At 37.9% G+C, this 24,755-nt stretch overlaps 1 protein-coding gene across 1 annotated transcript; it reads right to left on the reverse strand.

Moving 5' to 3' along the window:
- Positions 1-1,877: 1,877 nt before the first annotated feature.
- Positions 1,878-14,847, reverse strand: LOC146633701 (nuclear GTPase SLIP-GC-like). Its single transcript, XM_085351611.1, has 23 exons — positions 14,761-14,847; positions 14,554-14,635; positions 14,274-14,386; positions 13,891-13,929; positions 12,904-12,942; positions 12,588-12,612; positions 12,344-12,430; positions 11,948-12,035; positions 10,556-10,772; positions 10,220-10,435; positions 8,639-8,845; positions 8,371-8,546; positions 5,276-5,369; positions 5,106-5,193; positions 4,867-4,988; positions 4,481-4,657; positions 4,241-4,389; positions 4,026-4,143; positions 3,808-3,916; positions 3,593-3,723; positions 3,222-3,309; positions 3,045-3,131; positions 1,878-2,226 (listed from the first exon to the last, which is right to left on the reverse strand). Exons 2-22 carry the CDS (start codon positions 14,618-14,620, stop codon positions 3,049-3,051), a joined length of 2,433 nt encoding a protein of 810 aa, XP_085207737.1. The 5' UTR covers positions 14,621-14,635; positions 14,761-14,847; the 3' UTR covers positions 1,878-2,226; positions 3,045-3,048.
- Between the last annotated feature and the right edge of the window lie 9,908 nt (positions 14,848-24,755).

Here is a 24,755-nt window from a genome sequence, read left to right on the forward strand (position 1 = left end):
TCTAGGAAACTGACATGGAGTCTCACACAACGATCCCACGTCAAGGAGCGCTCAGCCACACTGTTAAGTAGCTGCCCAACGAGGCTTGATCAGCTCCAGGTGTGTGATGATCTTCAGGTGTGGCCAGCAACCTGGCAGGGCCACACCCACCAAGCCTGAAGGTGCCTGTCACAACTGCACACGCACACACAGACACACCTCCCTATACACACACAAGCATGAACATGCTTGGGAAAGGCAGCACAGTGCAGAAAAATATATAAAATGAGACCCCAACTGCTCGTGGACCCTGGGTCGCTCAGACCCAGGTCGATGACACCTGTAATATTTTAATATCACACAAAAGGTTATAAAAGGTTACTTTGGCTATAAAAGTTAGCAGATCCTTGGGCCCTATTTTACAGGCCACTAAACTTTAACCCAGTTAGTTACCAGGTACACAGCTGCTGATAAGACATGTGACTGGAGGTTTGTAGATGACCTATAAGGCCACCCAGACAAGAACACCTTCCACAATCCACAATCATTTAACTTGGTTTGTGGTTCAGTCTTTACAATCCATAGATAATTTTGTTGTATGTTACAAACTACTGTGGTGCTACAAAAATACTTTTTGGCAGGTAGCTTATTTTTAGGTTCAGAAAAAACAAGATCAGGATTTGAAAAATCATGTTTCCATCTTACAGCTATAGAAACAATACAGAATAGAAACAACAGAAAACAATATGATATAATAGCTAAAGCAGAAGCAGAGACGTATTTTTTTGCTGCTGCTTTATTACTCATGTGACAACCAAATTAAACCATTGTATTACACTAAATAATATTTATGTTAGAAATGTAAGAACATGGTATACATAAGTCATGTGCTATAAAGGTCTCAAGAATAAAACTGACAAATGCATCATGAATATAAATGAATCATGACTAAAGACATTAAATTGTAATATTCAAATTTCCTACAAGGGAAAGAAAATCTGCTATTGAAAGAAAAACATAAATTGAATCCTTAAACCTGAAAAGAGTCTGAATATCACAGTATTCCTGTGGTTTAAGGCACTAAAATTAAAATCTGTAATATTGTAGTTCTACCGCTGTATCTAATTTTCTGTATAATTCGGGTCTACAAATAATGAACAAATATGACAAAAGGGAGAAAAAAGAGACCAAAACATTTTTGGACAGAGTGCTGGCCATTTGGTTTAGACCCTCACAATTAAAACTGTAATACCCCTGGGAGGAATTAATACTTAAAATTCTCAATCCATCCATTTTCTTCTGCTTATCCAATCCAGGGTTGCTGGAGCCTTTCCCAGTTGTCAGGCGAGAGGCAGAGTACACCCTGAACAGGTTCCTAAGGTTATTCCACTCAAATAAAACTGAAATAAAAACTAAGACTAGATATGAATATTTTAGTTAAACAAAATAAAAACAATAATCAACAGAAATGATTAAATGACCTCATTTGAAATACAAATCAGTTTATAGAGGAAATAGCCTTAGTTTCAGTATTTGTTAGTTTGGTAAAAATGTTATTACAATGTGCCTGACATGTTATTGATGGACATGTCTGAGACACTGAACATCTACAAGACATCTACAAGGCAAGAAGTGTTATTTCTACTGGTTTTCCTAAATTTTACCTCTGACGTTTGCACTAAATACAACAATAATTACAAATACAACAATAATTAAAAAAACAAAAACATAACAGTAATAAAACCCAACTAAAACTAAACTTTTTCAAACAATAAATTGAAACAAGAACAGTCTTGAAACTTGAATTAAAACAAAAAGTCAAAATGAAATAAAAATTAATGACAAAAATACAAAACTATAATAACTGTGTCACACAGCTAACTGTCATTCTTGCTCACATGCACATCTATATCCAAGATCACCAATTAACCTAACCCCCACGCATGTTTTTGGCCTGTGGGAAGAAGTTGGAGTATACAGAGAGCACCCACACAGACACAGGAAGAAAAAGCAAAGTCCACACAGAAAGGCCACAAACTGGATTCAAACCCAGGAGCTTCTCTCAGTGAAGACTGAAAAATCTCATTTCACCAAATTCATTAAAAGTCAAACACAGCATTCAAAGACAGCAAGCAACACAACAGAAATGTCTGTGGTGATATCCAGAGACCTCATGCTTTTGGTCAGTGTTCCCTCAGAGATGTTGAGTGGGTCATCAGGTTTCTGCTGTTACTGTGTGGAGCAAATCTGAAACATCCAGTAATAATAAGCACAAAGATTTTTAACACTCAGCTGCTCAGGCAAACAGTAAAATTGCCAGTGCTTACAGCTAGCTTTAAGATGTCTTGAAAGCTCCTCAGCCTAGAATAGAAAATCTTAATATCTGTTGTTTCTGTTACTGTTTGTGTAGAAAATCATTTTTGGAAACTTTATTTTAACATGTTTGAGGTGACTCGGATGTAAAAAGGGTAAAATAACACAAATTATAAGTGGTGATATTATTCAAATACTTCGTCTGTGCACAGAAATAACAAATTCGGCATGTTTACCTCAGCTGTCAGTCTGATATGAGTCAATAAGTCACTTCTGTCCAAAGACAGTATTCAGGGAAGTATGTCCTGAATTTTTATGTTGGTAGTGCTTCTGTTTTCACCACTGTTAGCAGTTGTTTAGCAGCTCTAGCAGCTGCTAAACTTCTTTTAAAGTAGATGTAACATTGTGGTGTCATACTTTAACACTGCATAACATTACTTGGCACAATGCTAGCTAAGAACCAGCTGTTTTTTTTTAGCTGAGATGATGAAAATACAAATGGACAGGTTAAATGGACATATGTAATTTAACCCTGGAGAACCCATGGGGTCAAATTTGACCCCATGGGTTCTCCAGGGTTAAAATGGTTATTTCTGATCTTAAATTATGGCACACTTATTGACACTAAACAGTAAAAATTTAAAAGTTACTGTATACTTAGGTGCTTAGGATTGTCATCAGATTTCACCCTTTTTCCTTTGAGAATTCACAGGAACTTTTAAAGTAACATGAAATAACATTTAAATATTTACCTGGCTACTGTGATGTCATTTCTCCCTCTTGACTGCCCTTACTTTCATTGTAATGTTGCTGGACAGTTTCAAGATGCTCTGAAACATCTGAAAAGCAAACAAATATATAAAAACATGGGCTTAGCATTGTTCAACATTTTACTAACGATTTACTTTCATAGCCTATATTTTCTTTACCTGGGAGACTCTCACTCAAAGCTGATGCCTTGAGTGAGAGTTTAATGGAGTGGTCCATGGTTTCCTTCAGTTCCTTGCAGATGATCATCTAATTAAACATCAGAGCTTTTATTACTTTTCACAGAGTCAAATATTGAGGTTTAAAACAACTGAAACACCTGAATTAATGGGTGGGTGTTTGTTTAGAGTTCTTGTGGCCAGTTCAAACTGTTCAGTTCAGCTCATCATTGCAGACTAAATCTTTGTTATGCTCAAAAATAAAAATGTTAACAGCCACTCGCTAATGTTTAGACAATGTCCAGACTGAGCAAAAACACTCAAATGTAGAAAACCCCCAACATGGTCTCATTATAATTTGTAATGTGACAAACCATCAGTTCATTCATCTTCTTCATCATGGTCTTTTTTGCATCCTCATACATGTTCCTATTTAAGGATACATGTGTCTCAATAGTCTTCCTCATTTTTTTCAGTGCATCATCTCCAGAAATTTTTTGTGCGTCTACAAGAAAAGAATAAACTTTGTCAAAACATTTTTTATGTACAATTGTGATTTATTACAGTGACAAGCTGACAATCTTCTTACCTTCATAGCACTTTTTCATGTTTTTCTCAGTTGTCTCTGTTAGACTGTTGTAGATGATTTTCTTCTCTTTTAGGATCATTTTATTGAGTTTTGCCTTAATTTTATCCTCCTTAAAAGCATCAAACATGGATAAGTTAAAATACAAAATGACAGTTTTTTCATTGTATTGGTAAATTCTGCTATAATAAACTGACAAACTGGATTGTTTCATGTCGTACCTCTGTCTGAAGAAATATCAGCTGCAGTTTGACATCTTGGTATTTTTGAATCAGCGAATTTGTGTCAAGTGAAAATCTACTGATGACTCCATTGAAAGATCCGCCTTTAACATCATTTCTGAAAAAATGTTTCATGATGGCAGTTTTGACAAGTTTGCTTTAATCATTTTAATTGTAGTCTAATATGGTACAGTTTAATATTTGTTTATTCTTACGGGAAGGTCTTTCTGAATTTTTCATCAATGCTGTCAGTCAAGCATGAAGCTAATACTGTGTTGAGATTTATGTGTTCCCCTTTTTTTGTTTTGTGGATGCCGTCTTTTCTAACCACAGCCTGTAGTGTCTTAAAAAAACTAGGCTGTTTCTGTAACAGATCAGGAAAACAATTCTAAACACATGCTCATATAAAGTGCAAAATCTGTTGCTTTGATGTTAATTAAAATTCAGATACATACATCACGGTCCAAAAAGGATTTCAGTTTTTCTTCAGAGGTTTTGGAATTTTTAACCCCTTCTGTAAGACATTGTTCAAAATCCTTGATCGCTTCATCAACTGCTTTTTTCACTTGATCAAGTTGTTCTGTCATGTTTTTCTCGAGAACTTTACATACATCATCTGCTTTTCCAACACCCTGAAATTAAAAGAGTATATTTATTTTTTATTAAAGGAGTAATAACATAAATACAACTCTTTTTTTTATTCATCATTTTGAAATGTTGTCACTCAGTGCCTGTCAAGAAATCTTGATAACTAAAATTTTGTTAGGTGTCAGATTTATGGAAACATTTGAAGTTTTAAATTTCAGTAAAATATTGTTCCACATAGATAACATGACCTCACCTCTTTTCTGCACCTGGCACCTTCAATCAAAGACAGAATCCCATAAGCTCCACTCACGTAGTTTACTGTCTCAGAGTGACAGTCATTGAGATCTTGCAAAAATCCTTTAAGTTTTGGTATTTCTGTTGAGAAGAAATTTCAGTGCCACAGTTTAACATTACACACTTTAATTCAAATTAAATAATTCTTCTTTCAGTCAGAGCAAACTAAAACAACATGTGCATCAAGACTTCACCTACCAGTCTCTTCTGGACTTAGATGCTTCCCTTTTAGGAACTCTTTGGAGCTCACTGTGAACACTTCGAAACTGTCATCAGTGAAGTGTTTCTGGGGAAAGATGATTTAATTTTAAAGCATCCTTACAACTATGGAGAGTCTGTATTATTTTCTGTAAGCCTATAAAACTCACATTAATCTTGCTTCGCTTGTTGAATTCTTTCTTTACTCCATCCTTGGCTTGAATGTTTCTTTTAACTATTCGATCATGGATATCAGCTGATGAACTACAAGAAATGTGCAAATATGTACTGTTACCATCATCACTATTATCATCACCATCACCATCATTAATCTGCGGCAGGCTGGGTGGTTTTGTTTTATTGTTGGCGAAAATATGGGAATCTCCCTTCTGACCAAGCTGAGCTTTCCCTGACTGTTGCACATCTGTAACTCATTGTTAACATGTAGATTGTATTTAAAAACTGGCTGTGAATCCGGCTATAGAGCCACCTGCCATTGCACTCAACCACAGGCTCTTCTGTCCTGATTGGATCTTCACCCCCCCCCCCCTTCCCACAGACAAGACAATCGATAATCCAGTTGTGTGGCACACGGTGAGAGTGTGGGCTCAGATGAGGAGGCATTTTGGATTAACAGGCTTCTCCCTTCTGAGTTCAACTTTCTCTAACCCTTTTTTTCAGCCATCATTATCTGATCCTATATTTCGAGATTGGCATGATAGGGGCATAACATGTTTCAATGATCTGTTTTTTGACAATACCTTTAGATCTTTTGCTCAGCTTTCTGATAAATTTAATCTCCCACGTACACATCTTTTCAGATATCTGCAGATCAGACATTTCTCAGATTCCAAACTTCCCGGTAGCACCAGCTGCAAGCCCAGGGGATATGCTCGTTACCCTAGTTCCAACACGAAAAGGATTTATCTCTCTTATGTATGACAGGCTGGTGAGCATGAATGGTTCTTCGATAGATCGGATTAAAATGGCCTGGGAACGAGATTCAAATCAATCATTGTCTATGGATAGATGGGACTAGGGATGGGTATCGAAACCCGGTTCTTGTTGAGAACCGGTTCCCACTGTTTCAATTCCTTGCAATTGTTTGCCGTTTTTGCAAACGATTCCCTTATCGATTCCAGTCGCCCCGAATGACGTCACCACGTTATGGAGCGTTATTTACCTTACAGGAAATATGGCACCTAACGCTCAAAAGTTTGGTTACACTTTACGAGAATGGATGACAACAGGCCAACTTGCAATACTTGCAAAGTAGATATTTCATTTAAGGGAGGAAACACTACGAATATGCAAAAGCATTTGCTCACAAAACACGCGATGACCTTAAATGAATGTCCTGTTTTAAATTCCGCTCCGGACTCGTGAATCTCAACGCAGCAGCAGCGGTAACGTTTGCATGTCCTCTCCCGTTAATGCGGCAGGTAAATAATCAACTAACAGTGCATATTATGTTAGCACGATCTGCCTTATTACAAAACCTGCCATTACTGTGCATTTAGGTGACCATGATGAGAGAGACAGACAGAGTCTTGCTGGCTCAGATGCTGGCAGTTCTCGCTGCAGTCTACCGGTAGCGTCTCCTTTCAGGCCAGGATAGACGAATGTCACTGAGCAGTGACCAAGTTTGTGGTAAAAGGCTTGCACCCATTTGCCACAGCAGATGCCCCCGATTTTCGGTAAGTGAATGTGTTTAATTGTAGGCAGGGACATTACTGGATATTCTTGTGTAATTGCTACTGAATAATTTATGTTACACTTTGTTATTGCTACAGAAGAATATTTATTTTATTATTTTACATTTACAATGTTTTTTTCCTGGGGACCCTGTGACACTCCATTGAAGAGCCATAGGCTGGATCTCTTAAGATCTCACTGCTGGGTTTGTAAGGCCATGTTACTCCTAAATTTCTATCTTGTTCCTATCTTGTTTCTGGAGAGATATATTTCAAACTTTGTCCCTAATTCTTGGACACCATATGGATCCTAATCCATTAGTTGCGCTTTTTGGCACCACTGGGAAGGCTGATGCACGGTTGACCTCGTCACAGCATTGCATGCTCTCCTTCGCCTCCCTTGTAGCTAGACGTGCAATCCCACTTAGATGGAGGAGTGCCCCTTTGCCCACCCAGGCTCAATGGCTGAGGGACCTCATGTACTATCTGAGCCTTGAAAAGATCCGGTATGCGATTAGCAATAACAGCGGTAAGTTTTACAAGGTGTGGGGGCAATTCCTGAAATACTTTTCCAGCCTCCAGGTTGCGAACCCGACTTCCAGCATTATAGGTATGGGCAGGGGGTAAACTGATAAAACCAATTATAAGACATGTGAGTGTGTCATTAATCTGTATTCTAGTAGTTCAGTTCAAACAGTCACTGTGAAACTTACTTGTTTGCTGTTTAACAATTCTTTAACAATTAACAAATCTGTTTTTCTTTGTTGCTTCAAATGAATAAAAATATCTTTGAGGGAAAAAAAAAAAAAAAAAAAAAAAAAACTGGCTGTGGCAATGTTTCTCTACCTGATGGTGGTGGTTCTCCAGTTTGTTGCATTCTAGTTTTAAATGTCTGGTCTGGGTAATATCCTCTCATACTCCTACTTTCTAACCTGGGTTGTCAGAGCCTCTCACCAAAATATTTACTGCCAGTCATTGCATACTCTCCCCCAGACCACCACCTTAGGGTGGTGCTCTCCACTAATTCACCAGTTCATTGTATATATTTGTTTCATTGGAAATAAACCTATTGAGCTTCAATTGTGCGAGTCTGCCTCGCAGGTCCAGTCATTTATGATGATATGACTTTATTTGTTAAACGTATTTATTTTGATTGTTTAAAAAACAAACAAACTCGCAAATATCAGAGATTGGTACCATTTATTCTTAAAGCACTCAGAGAAAGGCCAGCATATTTTATTTGGAGCGTGACGTCACCACACGCTGACATGCTTACATACAAATGTTTTTTTGTCACAGCAACTACTTTAACTTTGTTGCTGAAGGACAGTGTAAATTCCCCTGCCTTTCCCACTCTCCACTATCCCCCCCACCCCCCCCCCCCCCCCTCTTTGTTACTCTGTCCACCATCTTCAGTAAACTTTATATGATTGTATCTGCCTCTGAGACTCATTTTGACCCAAATGTTCTGCATTCATTACAACAAAGACTCAACTCTGTGTTTCATTCTAGCCTGGATTGATCTTACATGAAAACACTGTGTAGTTGATCAGCATGCAAAATTTACTTACAGATCATCTGAATCATCAAGAAGATCAGACTTGGTGCAGATAAAGTGAATTTGCTGACATTCGCCACCATTTCCAATCAGACTACTGACACTTTCCAGGATCCCCCAGGCTGCTTTCTCTGATGCTGCTCGATTAATTTCAGTCACAATCCACACAGTAGAACAATCTCCAACTATCTGAAAGGAGAATAACATGTCTCAGTGCTTAATAGAAAGATGACTGTTTACAGACAACACAGTATAAGCAAAGAGCAGTAAATGTGAATTACCCCTTTCCACATCTGATCTCTGCTCTTGTTACAGTCACCATTTCCAGGAAGGTCCACAAGTGTGACATGCTGGAGAAAAGGATTGTTTGGCACCCTGACAGTCACACACTTCACCAGTGGCCAAAACCACTTTTTTCCTTCATTGCCTTCTCCTTGTTTTGACTCACTTCTTGTGTACTTGACACATTTTGCAGAAAGTTCATTAGCCTGCAATAAATAAAAAAAAGCAGTGCAGTTTAATTTTAATCCTCAGTGCAAGTGCTTTACAAAAACCATTAAAAAGTCAGTGACATAAAAATTCAGGTCATGTGAAATCCTTTTTAGAACAATCAACCATTTGATAGTTTCAAGAAAGTGCCTAATTATTATTCAAAACCAAAATTTAAATAAATTTTTATGATTTATTTAAAAGTTTTTATTCTGTATTTAAAATCACACTAAGTACACTCTTGGTCTCAAACAGTTAGTATTACTATGGGCAGAAACTACTTGATCTGTGTATTTTGCAGTTGTCCACCAGTTTGGGACATTAATAAGCTACTTTAGGGTGCTCCCTTATTTACAAGGGATCACTACAGCGGATAACTTGGCATGTTTTGACTGTCAGGGTTTTACAGCACTTTATGCCATTACTGACACAACTGACTGTCAGGCACTGATTTACTAAAGTTTGTGGCCACTTTGTTGACTTTGCTCAGCAGTGAATTTCTACAGAGCGATTTAAAAAGGGTAAGTAGGTTAAAACAAGGAACTGATCACTGTCATGTGAAGAGGTAAAGGTTCTTACTGCGATTTAAAAAGATAAATAAATCATGCTCTACATCAGTGTTTCCCAACCTTTTGGAGCCACGGCACATATTTCACATCAGATAAATCACACGACACACCACCAAAGAAAAAAAGACAAAAAAACATATTGATAATTTTTCCGCGTACCAGGTATAGCAGTTTGTCTCCAATATACCTTTTTAGCTTTCTTCTGATCACTACTCATGCTAGGGCCTTCATCTGGGTCACAATTTTCTCCAGGACCCAGGTCAGATTTACTACTTTTTCTTTTCAAATATTTATCTATTGTTATTACGTACTACGTCGTCTCACTCAGAGCATGACTATTGTGTAATTTCTTCTTCTTCATTTTTACTAGCAGTTGGTAACCCGTTTAATTAGAGCAGGTAGTTGTCTTCCACGGCACACCTGATCATTTCTCAGAGTGGTTGGGAAACACTGCTCTACATAATGGACCTGGACCAGTCTTGGGATCTGTTAACCACAGTTATTACAAGAACAGATTTTTTTTCTGGATATGTGATCATCTAAATGTGATTATGGGATCTCAGTAAGATCTGTTTCGTTGGGATCACTGGATCTGTTTTCAGTGTTTTATGTTTTTTAGACTTTTGAATCTATGCTGCATTCTGTTTTCAGAAGTGAGATATGTTTCCATAACTCTTTTGTTAATTTGGTCAGTTCCCTTTTGTGTCCAGGTTGTCCTGGTTTCACCTGTGTGCATTTCCCAGCATCCCCAGTGTGTAGTCTATCATGGCTGTCTGTTATAGTAGTAATATGAGTTTGTCTTACTGATTCACATCTCAAAATCTTCCGCCTGGATTGGAGAAATTCTGGAATTTCTTTGAAATATTTGCGGTCCATGAGGTTTTCAAAGGACTTTTCCCAGTCTTCTCCATACAGTGCCGACAGCTTTTCAACAGCATCATGATAATCATCGTCTTCCTTTTTCTGATTTTTATTATTGTCAAGAAACTGACGAAATGACCACAACTCTTCTTTCCACTCCTACAAAAATAGATGACATACCATTTATTGAGGTATGTACCCAACCTTAAACCCCAAGAACTGCAGTGTAACACATGATTTAGCTTCAAAAACAAATCAAACTTTGAGAACTCATTTTACCTCCTTTGCGATGAACTCAATTTCTGCCTCATACTTTAAGCTACCTCTGTTAGCTTCCACTTTGATCATGACTGAGGTGCAGGCACTGACACTTCCTGAAGGTAAAAGATTCTTCTCTTTGATGATGGCATTTATCAAAGAGCTCTTTCCAGCCCCAGTTTTACCAAAGACACCAACCAGCTCCCTCTTGTCTGTCTCCAAATCACTGATCTTTTTCCTGTTGATCAAGATTTTAAATATAGTTAATTTGTTTTAAAAAAGAGAGTTTAAAAGAGAGTTATAATCATGGTAGTGATTTTCCAATCAATTATCACTATACATTTCAGTTTTATACACTTGTTCCACTAATTGTTTACTGTATGTTGTTTTGATCTAATAAATAATGATATAAAGTGCCTTGAGGCGACTGCTGTTGTGATTTTGCGCTATATAAATAAAATTTAACTGAATTGAATTGATCCACACCTTCCTTTTTGTGTCAGTTAAAGTGAAAATGTTTCCCCCAAGAATGGGTAAATACCAGGAACAGGGAAAAAAATGTAGCTAAGTCACCAAAACTTCCTAAAAATATCCGTCTTTGTTGGTCTTAACTTGGATAGTTTTAGTTTACTACTGAATCATGAATGAATGAATCTTTGTCACTTGCAATTGCCTGTATTGAAAATTGGACCTTGCTGACGGTAAATACAATACACAAACATCACATTGAGGAGACAGGTCAGACTAAGTGGCATAAAGGAAAAACAGTGAAATGTATAACATAAAAAGGGCAGTCGAGGAGAAAAAAACAAACTCTGCTCATACTGGTCCCCAAAAGGGAATCAGTATGAGAAGAAAACAAAAATTCCATAGCACAAAAGAAGCACGGATATTTTCCCACCTTAACACCATGACAAACAAGACAAGCAACAGGCGGGGAATAGGCCAATGTGCACAGCTGCATCTGGGACGCCGCGATCGTGCATCCGAAGCTGAGCCGCTGTCCACATTGGATGGGAGGCACTGGGTTCGGGGAAGGGTGGGGGGTGAGTGCATATCAGTGGCAGTGTACGTGTGTGCATGCGTGTGAGAATATGTGTCCTGTGTTCAGCCTGAGAAAGTGTCCTTTCTCCCAGTTAGGCAAAAATCAACAGTCTGCAGCCTACGCAGGTGGCCTTGCGGAATCGGGCAAGAGAGTCAGTGAGTTATCGTTTCTCAGGGAAAAACTGTTTTGTTCTTGTCGGCATCGGCCTTTAAGCGTCCAGCTGGCACCGTCGTGTGTGTGTGTGTATGTGTGGGGGGGTTAGCCTCATGAAAGATGTTGGTTGTGTTGTTTTAGGACAAACAGACTGCATTTGACTTTTACAGTTGTTACATACATTACAAAATAGGAAAAAAAAACTTAATACTCACTTTAAGAAATCACTGAGTTTGTCTTGCTTATTTAGTCTGGCATGTACAAATGTCATGATGCTTTTCACATCAGACAGTATGACTGGTTCTGTTGGCATAAAAGTAAAGAAGTATTTAGAAGGAATTATAGACTAGAATAAACAGAAAATGTAAAATATCATGTTAAAAAAACAAACAAAGCAAACCTGTGTGAATTAGAGTATATCAGGACCATAATGTGACCACTTACCAATCAACCCTAATATACCATGCATCATGTGACTGTTACATTTTGACAAAAGCCCAAAGAAAAAGTAATTTCTAGCATCAAAGATGAAACTGGCATGTTGGACAAATTGTGCTGCACAGAGGTTTAACCCTTAAACTGTGACACTGTTTAGTAAGAAACGTAAATACCTTCAAATCCTGGCATAGACAGACGTTGTCGCTTAGCTGGTGACTGCAACCTGATGGTGTCACTTTGAAGGTCTGATTTTCTCTTTCCTGATTGGATAAAAACAACAACAAAAAATAAGAAAAGAAAAATGTGTTTCTCTCAGTAAATCTATTCTTAGTAAAGTTATGTAGATTGCAAAAAATATTGGTGCCTTTAAAACACAGAATAATATGAGATGCAATAAATACGATGCATGTGTCTCACCTGTATCACTTGTGGATGGCAAGACCTGAGGATGAATATGAGTTATACAGGAAATTATTACTATTTGTATTGGTATTGTTCTTTAACAAAATTTAAAGGACACTAACATATAAGTTTTACAGTCAACAAACTTAAATGCAGTTATTTTTTATTAACCAGCAGACTGATGAAAAATAAATTACAATAACCTTCTTCTTACTAAATATCAGTGATCCGACGAGACAGTTGTTTTACATAATTAAGTCCCAGTCCCAATAGAGCTTTACTTTGTCTCAGGCAGTTGGCTCATATGTCTGAAATTCAGTATAACCCTTACCTGAACCACATCAGCTGCTTCTTCATGCTCCTGTTCACACTGCAGATAAAAAGTGCAAAGCAGTGTTTAATATTAACCTCTTAAACATGTATTAAAATTGTATTTGTCGTATGGACATTCAATCTGAAGGAAAAAAATGTTTTAAACTGACTTGAAAAGAAATGACTGTTTCCTGATTTGAGTTTTGTTCTTTCTGCCACAATCAAAACAACTCAAATTATATTAGTTAAGAATTAATAAAATTACTCTACAAATAATTACTGCCAGTGAGATGCTGTCAAACACCAGTGGGTCGCTGGTGTTCGCTCTCTGCGGTAAACTATCACTTCTTGTTCCAACACACAGTGATGCTTTTATGTAGCTTATCTGCGTAGCCAATTTAATTAAAAACTTATTTCAAGGTGTAATCTTCACACACTCTGTGTATTCACTCACAGTATTCACTCACTGTGTCTTCAGGGGTTCACTAGCTTAGCTTGGCCATAGCCAACTCATTAGCAGCATGGCCTTTTCACCTGTCCCTCCTGCACGTTCCTGCTCATTGTGTCAGATGTTTAGTTACTCCTCAGCCTCCTTCAGCAATAATGATACTTGCAATAAATGTAGCCTATCGGCAGCTCTGGAGGCCAGGATCACAGAATTGTAGACTCTGCTTCGCACCCTTAAAAATCCCATAGCTATCCAGGCCTCTTTAGCCCGTGCTAAAGGTAGCGTAGGCCCCGTTAGCTCGCTCTGGGAGATTGTCCCGAGCAGTCGGGGAAACAAGATGACTGGGTGATGATGAGGAGGAAGCATAGTATTAAACAGAAGGCCGGGCACACTGCTAACCCGTTCATGTCTCTAACTGTTTTCCCCAATTGGTGACACACTGGTTACCTTAATGGGAGGTCACTAAAATTAATACTGTATGCTTAAAGGCAAAAGAATGGAGTTTTACTTTGTCTCAGGCAGTTGGCTCATATGTCTGAAGTTCAGTATAATCCTTACCTGAATCACATCAGCTGCTTCTTCATGCTCCTTTTCATGCTGCAGATAAAAAGTGCAAAGCCAAATACAATGAGCACTTAAACATGTACTAAATTGTTTTCTTTCTCGTATAGATACAGATAGATATAGATAAAGATAGAAAATCTCAAGGCAACAAAATAGTTTGTAACTTACTTGAAAAGAATTGACTGTTTCTTGATTTGTGTTTTGTTTTTCCTGTACAATCAAAACATTGTAAATCCATATTAGTAAACATTTAACAAAAATTACACTGCATAATATTACTGCCAGCACATTTTTCAATATCCAGATAATTCTAACAAAAATTCACCGCTGTACACTAAAATAACAATGATTGTTTAAAAAAAAATAAATGTAATTACCTTTAACAGCTTGAGGTTCTTCTTGAATCTCATTCTTGGTCCAGCTTTTGTGATCAAATTCTCAATTTCTCGATCATCAAGCTCACAAATAATTCCTGCATCAATTTCTTGATCTTTAATTAAAAATAAAGTTGCAGAGATCAAGATTATTCTTAACTTGTTTCAGGAATACTAAATAAATGAAAAAGCTATGGGCACAGATCTATGAGCTGTTTTACAGTTTACAGATCCCATCAGGATCAATATCTGTACCCATCACAGATTCACGTTAATACTTTACCTTTAAATTTCTCCACCCACTCACTTAGCCCCCATTCAACCAGTTTGGTTCTTACGAAATCATCCATGACCAAGAAATGAAACTGTAAGATAAAATGCAATATTTAACCAGACAGTACTGCTTTAAAGATTAGATATTGTGACAAACGTCTCCATTAATGCAATCAGAGACACTGATATTAAATTCAGATTAAAAGTTCAAACTCACCTTTTGTTGAAAGTAATGCTGGAAAAGGCTGCTGAGGGAGATGTGAAGTAAGCAGTGAGACACAAACAGGAAACAGGCGGGAAGAAAGAAATCGAGCAAAAAGCAAAGTCCACAAACAGATATGGTTAAAAACAAACTGAAACTGTGTGGCTCAGACTGCACAATTGCAACTGCATCTATACATAAAATAGAAATGTAAATCCAACATGAGTAAAGTGAGTGCAGGGAAAAGCAGAACTGAGAAAAGCAGGAAGAGGAGATGTTTGCTCAGCGTAGATGGGAGTGGCTGGCAGACAGGCAGGGCCGTGCAGAGAGGTTTAAAGGGGCGGGTGCTCAAAGTTAAAAAGGGGCACATTGAACCAGGCTGAATAACAACAACACACATTCATCAAGAATCTAATATGGGAAGGGCAGGGCTGTGTTGATCTGAGACTGTAGACATTAAAAAGTCCATAGGAGAGATGGTAGCTGATTAAACAAGTATCATGAGATAATAACAAAATGCAAAGATTGGTGACAGCGCTTGGAACCATAAGGCAACAAAAAACTGTGAGAAATCATTTAGGCTCTGCCTGTGAATCACTCTTTGCTTCTCTTCTTCCTTCCATCCCATCATTTCATATATCACTCTCCACTTGCTATGTGAGAACAAGGCACAATTTGCTATTGCAATAAACTATAATCTAATTATCCACACCTAACAACTCTTGCACTTAATCTATAATAAAATGATGACAGAAAAAGGTTATAGCACTGCCTTTAGTAGCCTCACACAGCTCCTGCTGTTTCCTCCTCATGTCCTTACCAGGCAATGTTATATCATGAGTAATATTTTTTTTTAAAAATCCATCTAAATAAAACACACACATGCACGCACACACAGTGACATTTTAGACCTTCTTCAGAATACTGTATATACTATGGGCATCATGGTGCTGATCCAGAATCCTTACATTATTATTTATTACTAGAGCTACAATAATAAAGCAATGAGGAGGGGGAAGAAATAAATATGAAATAATGTATTTATGATGATTCCATTTGTTTCACTATCCACTCTGTGCAGGGCAAAGCTTATTACATTTTTAAACTGTAGCGATACAATAATTTTACTGCTGTAAAATCCAAATTTTGTCCTATTTAAAATATAAATCTAATATAATCTGCTTCTTAATGTATGTTCTTTAAAATACAGCGTGTGTTTTTAATATATTATAATTATAATAATGCATAATTATGTGGACATGCATATTAGATCGTTTTTTAGTAAAATATAATCCCTCCAGAAAGGCAGGAAAAGCCCGGAAACTTACTTTAAAACTAAATATGTTTCTAAATACTTTAAAACTAAATATGTTCCCTAAAACGGTGACAGAGCTACAGACCCATGACAGCCTTACACAGGTAGCCAGCAGCTATGACCAGCACTACTTGTGCAGTTAATAAAAGGACAGGTAATGTTTGTCGCGCTGTTGCACACACAGCACGCTCGTTCGTTTCAGTTCGTCAGTTGCAACAAGACAGCTTACCAACGTGTACGTAATAAGCTAATACTCCTGGGTGCTGTACACCTACTTACTGGTTTTGTCGCATCAGTCTGTGTCTCTGAGTTAACTTGTGTTTCTCTTACAGCTCCGGACCGCTAAAAATGCGCGTGCTCTTTGTGAACTCGTTCCCGGCTCGTAACCAGCGCGTTCTGCCGTCAAGGGCGATCATTGGTTAAATGTGATCATGTGACTGATGCCAGCCAGATCCTTTTATTTAGCAAAACTGTGATTAATAGTTAAATATTATTGTTGAGGGGCACAGACAGGACTCCGCACGCACACACACATAAAAAAAAATAATAATAATTTTTTTTTAAAAAGTTGCCTCAACAAAAGGGCACTTTGGGCACCCATCAGGAAAGGGGCGGGTGCTCAAGCCCCTCTAGCCCCCCCCTCTGCACGTGCCTGCAGACAGGTAACAACCTGCCTCGGAGAAAGTGGGTTTTTGTTGTTGTTTAAAATAAATCAAAGGGATTAAAGTTTTAAAATATTATAGGTTAAAACAAGACAAAAACACAGTTTTATGTATACTTAAAGTACACAGGAAGTCAAAACATTAAAAAAAGAAGAAAAAACACTTTCAGCTGTTCCCTTTTTCACAAGAGCTCATAACAACAGACAGCTTCATATGTTAGTAATTTGTGCAGCTAATCAGGATCAAACCAGGGATCTTTCACTTCTCAGGCAAACAGAAAAATATCTATATTATGGAGCCACTAACGTTAGGCAAAGTTGCCTTACTAAATTAAGGTACTTAGATTAAAAATATCACCATAGTTTTTATTATATGCTGCCACATGTTGGCTATGTACGAATAATAAAGGTGTGAGACAATGTTGGGTGAACACTTTTTAAAAACTTCTTAATTATTACAATTCCAGTCAGTCCAATTCAGTTCAATTCAATTTCATTTGTAGAGCCCCAAATCACGACAACAGTTGCCTCAGGGCTCTTTGTATTGTAAGGTAGTGTCAGGGCTCTGTGTGCGGGCAGGCAGAGATGAGGATCCAAATGCAGGACTCGGAAAACAGAACGCAACTCAAAACCTCAGCTTTATTGCTGGCACGAAAACAAAACATGACGTGAACACTAAGAACAAAAACACACAGGCATAATCTGAGGGTATGACGTGACACTGAGCAAGGGCAAACACAGGGCTAATATACACAGAGAAGTAATCAGGGAATGGAAAACAGGAGGGAGACACAGCTGGGAGAGATAGGGGCTAACGAGACAGGGGGAGTGAAGCTGGACACACTGACATAAGACACAAACCTTCAAAATAAAACAGGAAACATTACACAAGGACGCAGATTGAGAAACACGGACTTTACACGGGCAGAACTAAACCTAAACCAGAATAAGCTGGAACATACTAAATAATCATCATCATCATTATAATCATCATCATACAATAGATCAAGAAAATAACCAAAAATAGAAAATCAAACCAAAACATTAAATCTCAAAATACTGGGTCAAAACTGACCCAGAACCGTGACAGGTAGACCCTACAATAATACATACAGAGAAAAACCCAACAATCTTATGACCCTCTGTGAGTAAGCACTTTGACGAAAAAAAAAATCTTAAAAGTAGAGATAGTGTCTGTCTCCCGAATCCAAACTGGAAGCTGGTTCCACAGAAGAGGGGCCTGAAAACTGAAGGCTCTCCCTGCCATTCTACTTTTAAATACTCTAGGAACAACAAGTAAGCCTGCAGAGGGAGAACGAAGTGCTCTAATAGTGAAAGCAGTCCTACATATTTGTTTAATATGTGTATTGAAGGACATATCCTGGTCAAAAATCACTCCAAGGTTCCTCACAGTGTTACTGGAGGCCAAGGTAATGCCATCCAGAGTAAAAATCTGGTTAGACACCATATTTCTTAGATATTCAGGGCTGAATCTAACAACCTCAGTTTTATGACAAATCTTTACTACCATCTTTAATCCTCACAAATACTAAGAAAAATATCCAATCCAATCTAATCCAACTTTATTTATACAGCACTTTTAAAAACAACAAAGTTGACCAAAGTGCTTTCCAATAATAAAACAGAGATAGCAGTTAAAAACCATACTTTAAGCATACAATGAAATCAATAAACAAAATAAATATATAATTGAAAAAGAAGATAAAAAATAAATCAACATGAGTAGAATAAACAATAAGATATACAATGAATAAGATTAACAAAGTAAGAAGATTAAGAATGACCAACAGCTGACTAAAAACTGACTACAGACTGACTCTGATAATACTCCTAGAAAGCCTTTGAAAAAAAGTGTGTTTTTAAAAGTGATTTAAACATTTCAAGTGTTGGGGCCAGCCTAATATGGAGGGGCAGTTTGTTCCATAGTTTGGGGGCCACAACAGCGAAAGCTCGGTCCCCTCGGTGTTTCAGTCTCGACATGGGGACAGCAAGGAGTGACTGGTCAGATGATCTGAGAGACCTTTGTGGAGTGTATTGGTGTAAAAGGTCTGACAGGTAAGAAGGAGCCAGGCCATTTAAGACTTTAAAAGCAAGCAATAAAATTTTAAAATGAATTCTAAAATGGACAGGCAACCAGTGTAAGGAGGCAAGAACAGGGGTAATGTGCTCATGTTTGCGTGTCCCTGTCAACAGGCGAGCAGCAGCATTCTGGACCATTTGCAAGCATGATAGTGAAGCCTGATCAATACCAATATAAAGTCCATTACAATATAAATTGTCAATATTATCTGTCAAAGTCGACAGCCCAGCGACACACAACAAATAACATGCAACTGTTAAGTTTGACTTGCTGAATTATGCAGAGTGATAAAACTGAGCTTATGACCACTGTAATGAATGACTGAAGCTTTTCCCAAACTTCTCAATGTGAAATTTTACAGAGAGGGAGAGAAACAACAGAATGGGATTCACAGAGCAAACCACATTTGGTAAGACGAAGGAAGGGGGTGTAACACATGTCCAAATTGTTAAATCATCTTCAGGCCTGGATGAGCCCATCCTCCTTTCTCTCATTCCTCCCAAAATCAGTCTTAGGAATCTACATTAGAGTAGGTTAATTACATAAGTCAAATTCAAGGGCTTTTATTAAGTGATGATTATTATTAGTTGATTTTTTCCTTTGCTCCTGCTAAATTTCTTTAATTTAATATTCTGCATTCAAAAAATCTAAATTGTAGACATTGGTCTTTTAACCCTTTGTGAAACAGTAAATGTAAAGGTTATAAAAGGTAACTTTGGCCATAAAAGTTCATTATTATAGAATCATAGAAGAGAGATGCTGGTAAGAAATGTGACTGGAGGATTGTATTTGACCTGTAAGGCCACTTAGACAAGAACCCTTTTTGATGAAGCAGGATCCACAATCATTTGACTTCTGGGCCCGTATCCCTAAAGATTCTGAGAATCCTCTCAGAGAGCTCCTAACTTAACCTAAAAATTCCTTGCCAGGAGTTTTAGCTTAGAAGTGATTCCAGAACATTTTCAGTGAACTCTGAGCAAGGAATGGATGGGAAATCCTATCTTAGTGAGGAGGTGTGGTTGACCCCGTTGCTAGGTATGAGTCATCATTTCAAAAGCCGTGATTGGTTGATCCTACAAGTTTGATGGAAATGAGCTTTTGGTGATAATGAGCAAAGGATGTACCCTCAAATCAATAAACATAATTATACACTCTAATCTTATGCTGACTGTAACTGTAAATAATATTTCACATTCAAGAAAATATCTGGAAAATGAATAGTAAGCTGTAGGGGTTATAGCCTAACATTAGAATCTAAAATATGTGAAAACTTAAACTCATTACACTCTGTTCAAATAATGATTCGTGTCTTATTTGCTCATATAAATATCCTAGCTGGCATATTTTGTACTTTCACTCCCATATGGACCCCATTGAAAACAAGATGGCCGATCTCAAGGGGCTGTCCTTAATGAAGTAGAAATCACAACGTTACAAGTCCAGTGTGGTCTTAACGAGGGTAACACGGCTCAGCTTTTATCAATGTCTGTGATTGCTGGCTGGTCTATTTATAAAGGCTTGTTAACAAATATCCTACAAACTAGTGATGGCCAAATGAAGCTTTCTGAAGCATTGAAGCTTGTATTGGAAAAACGGTTCATTACTCGAAGCTTTTCAACACACTCCTCTCTGGTGACATCTGGTGGCCAAAAATATGAAGTGCAGCTTGAATCCACAAAATAAAACCAACCGCCTCATTATGATTGCCCAGTCTACAGAGTGGAATTCTGTCTGATATTGGGCCGCTGTTGTGTTGCTTTGAACGTGTATTTTTTGGTGGTTAAAAAAATGTGTTTTATTTGTTTAATAAATAGTTTTGACCAGTAAACTCTCCTTGTTTAAATATGCACCATGGTGTAGTCTTTCTTTGCTTGTGACTTCTTGATGTTGGTAAATACAATAATTGAAAAATACCACGTTACATATAATATATACATATGATAATGTACAACACATTATGCAGTATGCTTCTGCTGTGAGGTCAGGAAAGCGATTCCGCTCCCAGAAGACCAACACAGAGAGACTGAGGAGGAGCTTCTTCCCGCAGGCGATACGGTCTCTCAATCACACCACCACACAGTACTGACCCACACATATAGTTCTTACACACACACTGGACATTCTGGACATTGTTTTCACTTCATCACTTAAATCACTTTAAGCATATGTGCACTGCACAAGACACTAAATAATGTGGATTGCACAACACTGGTCACTATATTCTTCATTTCCAGTTAATACTTGTACAGCTGCTGTTATTGTGTATATATTTATTTATTTATATTCCTTCATACATTCTTATATAGTTCTATACTGTGTATTGTGTATTTTGTTGTACAGTTATTTTATTTTCAACTTTAATTTATATATTTTATCTTATTCTTTCCCAGTTAAATTTACCCTTCATTCTAATTTGTGTTGTACAGTTATTTCATTTTTAACCTTAATTTATATTTTATTCCGTCTTAGTTAAATATACCCTTTTTAATTTTTCATATTTATTTCCTATCTTATTCATAGCCTTTTCTTTTTTTCTTTAGGTCACGAGCAGTTGTCTAAGCATTTCACTGCATATCGTACTGTGTGTGACTGTGTACGTGACAAATAAAATTTGAGTTTGAATTTGAATTTGAGGTCTTGCCTCCATGCACGTATGCATTTAATCGCTAGACGGGTGTATTTATAAATATTATATTAGGGAAATTTTCCCAGACATATTTTTGACCTGGGGGTAGAATTGATTGAGAAATGGAAAAGCAAAATGCTTATGAACTTGCAAATTAAAAACATGATGCATTTAAGGTAACCCTTTTCCATTTTTATTTAAAAAGAGAATTTGTTCTAGTGTGCGATGGCCGAACCTGTTCCTTTTCGTGGAGATAATTTCTCCTGCCTTAAGGAAAATCCCTTCACATGGCCCAGAGGAGGCTGGAGTGCAGAGAAACTGGTAGAAATGCAGTTATACAGTCTACCTGGGCCCCACAAACTATCAGCTAAAGAGAATAAATAAATGAAATTGCTGCACATTTGGCAGACTAACATTTTCAGATTAATTAAACAATAAAATATATATTTTTACAACATTACATGTAAAGAGTCAAGTGGAAGTTTTTCTAAAGTTATTTAATGATATTTATATTATGGAAGCAGATGTTTGACATTTTACCTTTTTCCCGTTTTCAGATAAAATAAACACGCACAAAACAAAAGCAAACGGCCAGAACACAAAGCTGGAAAACCCACCCGATTGACAAAAATCAACTCAAAATACTCCCACACAACAGAACCTCCTCTATTCCTCGCTGGCTCAAAATCTCTCAGTGGAATGATCAGTGGTTCGCTATCTGTCACCATCAAAACACTCCACAAATCCCGCGAATGATTCACTTCCTTTTAAACCATTGAATCAGATACTGAAGCAGTTAGGTTATAAATGAAGCTTCGGACATCACTGATCACGTGACTCTGGCCAAACGAATCAAGCTTCGACACAGTGCTTCTGAAGCAGTGTGTTGATTTTTTTGACACACGCACCGGAGCTTCAGCTTCAAGCGGGCCATCACTACTACAAACACAGAAAATGGAGAAAAAAAAAGGACTTGCAAGCCGAACTGGACTGAGGAGCAAGGTTTGTTGCTGGCCCAGTTGGTGAACGAACATAAAGGTATGTTACGAGGAAAATGTGGCCCAACTGTCACTAGCCAAGGCGCGCCTGGGACACAATATCCCAAACAATCAATGCCTCTTTTCCACTGGTGGTGCGGACAGGCGACGATTGTGAGAAAAGGTGGTATGTGCTGCAAGGCAAAAGATGAGATTGCAGCATACAAGCGGGAATCCTCACTCACAGGTGAGCAAAATATTATAGCCTACCACATAATCTGGCAACTTGCTCCTGCTGGCAAAGTTAATTTACATGCCTAAGTACTGTGTTCATTGACTGTTTCTTTCTAGGGGGTGGACCACCTGCAAAGCGGCTGTCCCAGGTGGCCGACACTGTCTTTCAAGTCCTGGGACACTCTGAGGTCAGTGTCACCGGGCTGCCAACAGGCATTGACACATCAATGATGCAGGCCCTTGAAGTGCAGCAAAGGTAGGACACAGGGTTATTCATATCTACAGTGTTTATTCATTGCAGAAGCTATTTCATGTGTTATCCATGCTCATTGTATTACATTAATTTAATCAAAACAATAATTAAACTAGGCCTATGTATTTCTGTAGCATGGACCCATCACAAGAACCGGGCCCATCAAGTTTGCCGATGAGATTGCCGCCTGAACCATCTGCAGCTGCTACTCAGGATAGCCCGGCGGATCAAACACCATTCCCATCCGCAGCACCTGCTCCGTCAGCATCCCTGCAGGAGAGCAGATTGCAACTCACAATTGATGTGTTTGAACAACAAAAAAAGTCCTTTCCCTTCAGGAGGAGTACTACCGCCTTAAAATTGAACACCTAAAAAATAAACCATTTACAGATTGTGTTCTGTGTCTTGCATTTAACAATTGCAGTAAAACTGTGGTAGTTCTTAATACCATCACAAGTTCTCAAAAGACATGGGGCTACAGCTTGCCTGAAATGTAAATTTGTGAAGTTTGCCCTGTAAGGCAGTCCACTCTGGGCTAGGTTCCCCTGTGGAATGTAAATATCTTCACCACCATCCTCATCGTTGTCTTCATCCTCATCGCCATCCTCCAGAGGTTCTGCAATCTGTCTAACCTTGCAAATATTGTGTAATATTGCACAGGCTATGATGACTTTGCTGACTTTTTCAGGCCTCAGCCGCACCTCTCTGTGGAGAACATGAAAGCGCCTCTTAAGCTGGCCTATGCCACGCTCCACCACCGCTCTTGTTGTCTTGTGGGCCCTACAATAGAATACAGAGACCTTTAATTATTTGATGGAAATATTGCACTACTTGGATGCTCTAACATATTGCTTGGATTTCATTTCCATGATTTTTGTAGCGCCTCTACTCAGGACCAGTACACTCTCACTTCAAATAGAGACTCTAGACATCTTACTAGGTTCAGGAGGAGGTTTTGTTTTGGAGACTCACAAAAGGAGTTGGCTTGGAAGTGAATAACTGGGACCTTTATTGCCTCAGTACCATTTATATACATATACAACACAATAACCCAAATTGCACACTAATAGTGCATTTTAAAAGTGAATACAGGTAAAACAAAACAAAATAAAGACATTTAAATGGAAGATTTATACTGAACAGTATCAGAGCTCTTTGGAATGAATGAAACAGATTAAAGTGTTCCTGTTGTGAAGTTTGAATTGTCCAGTCTGAATTGTCCTTTAAAGTCGTTGAAAACCCAAACAGGTGTACTGTAGGGGAATTGTCAGTGCATATGGCTTATCTGAAATCCAGGGTTGCTTGAATCAGTTTCTCAGGCAAATCCCACAATCCAATCGCATGGCTGGCCACACCATTTCACGATCATCCAGGATCTCATTTGGGCTGTTCTCGCCGTCAGTGGTTCTCCAGAATCCTTCTAGTAGTTCAAAAAAAACCAATCTACACAAACAGTGCAGAACAATCAATTTCTTTTCCCATTTTGTGTTCTTAACATGAGCTCATTAACTTCTTTTCCAAATGCATTAATCACAAATGGCATTCCCTTTAGCTTTACCAAGTTACACGAGTTACAGTAACTTGTTTGTACCAGTATCAACAATTTTATCAAAATTATATCACAACAAAGAACATCAGCAGCTTAAACAGTAATGTAAACAGTCATAGCAATGAAAGTGACATTCATCCTTAAGGCTTACAAGCAAATGTAACTTAATTCAGTGCAAATACTATTAAACTTGAAATATGCTCATATCTATTAAGACATAACCATTCTAATATAAACAGAGCTATTGCTTCTACTTGAATACCTCCCCGATCGGAATATGGCTTCAGTGGGGTG

Source organism: Diplotaxodon limnothrissa, linkage group LG4 (genome assembly GCF_057381915.1).
Source record: "Diplotaxodon limnothrissa isolate DT_005_m linkage group LG4, D_limnothrissa_male_GT1.1, whole genome shotgun sequence".
Lineage (NCBI taxonomy): Eukaryota > Metazoa > Chordata > Actinopteri > Cichliformes > Cichlidae > Diplotaxodon > Diplotaxodon limnothrissa.

Excerpts from the sequence above, each read along its gene's own strand:
- LOC146633701 (XM_085351611.1), bottom strand. The coding sequence starts at position 14,620 with ATGGATGATTTCGTAAGAACCAAACTGGTTGAATGGGGGCTAAGTGAG. Across the intron at positions 5,194-5,275 it reads ACAAGCGAAGCAAGATTAAT|AAACACTTCACTGATGACAG; the intron begins GTGAGTTTTATA and ends ATCTTTCCCCAG. Across the intron at positions 3,310-3,592 it reads AGAAGATGAATGAACTGATG|ATGATCATCTGCAAGGAACT; the intron begins GTTTGTCACATT and ends ATGTTTAATTAG.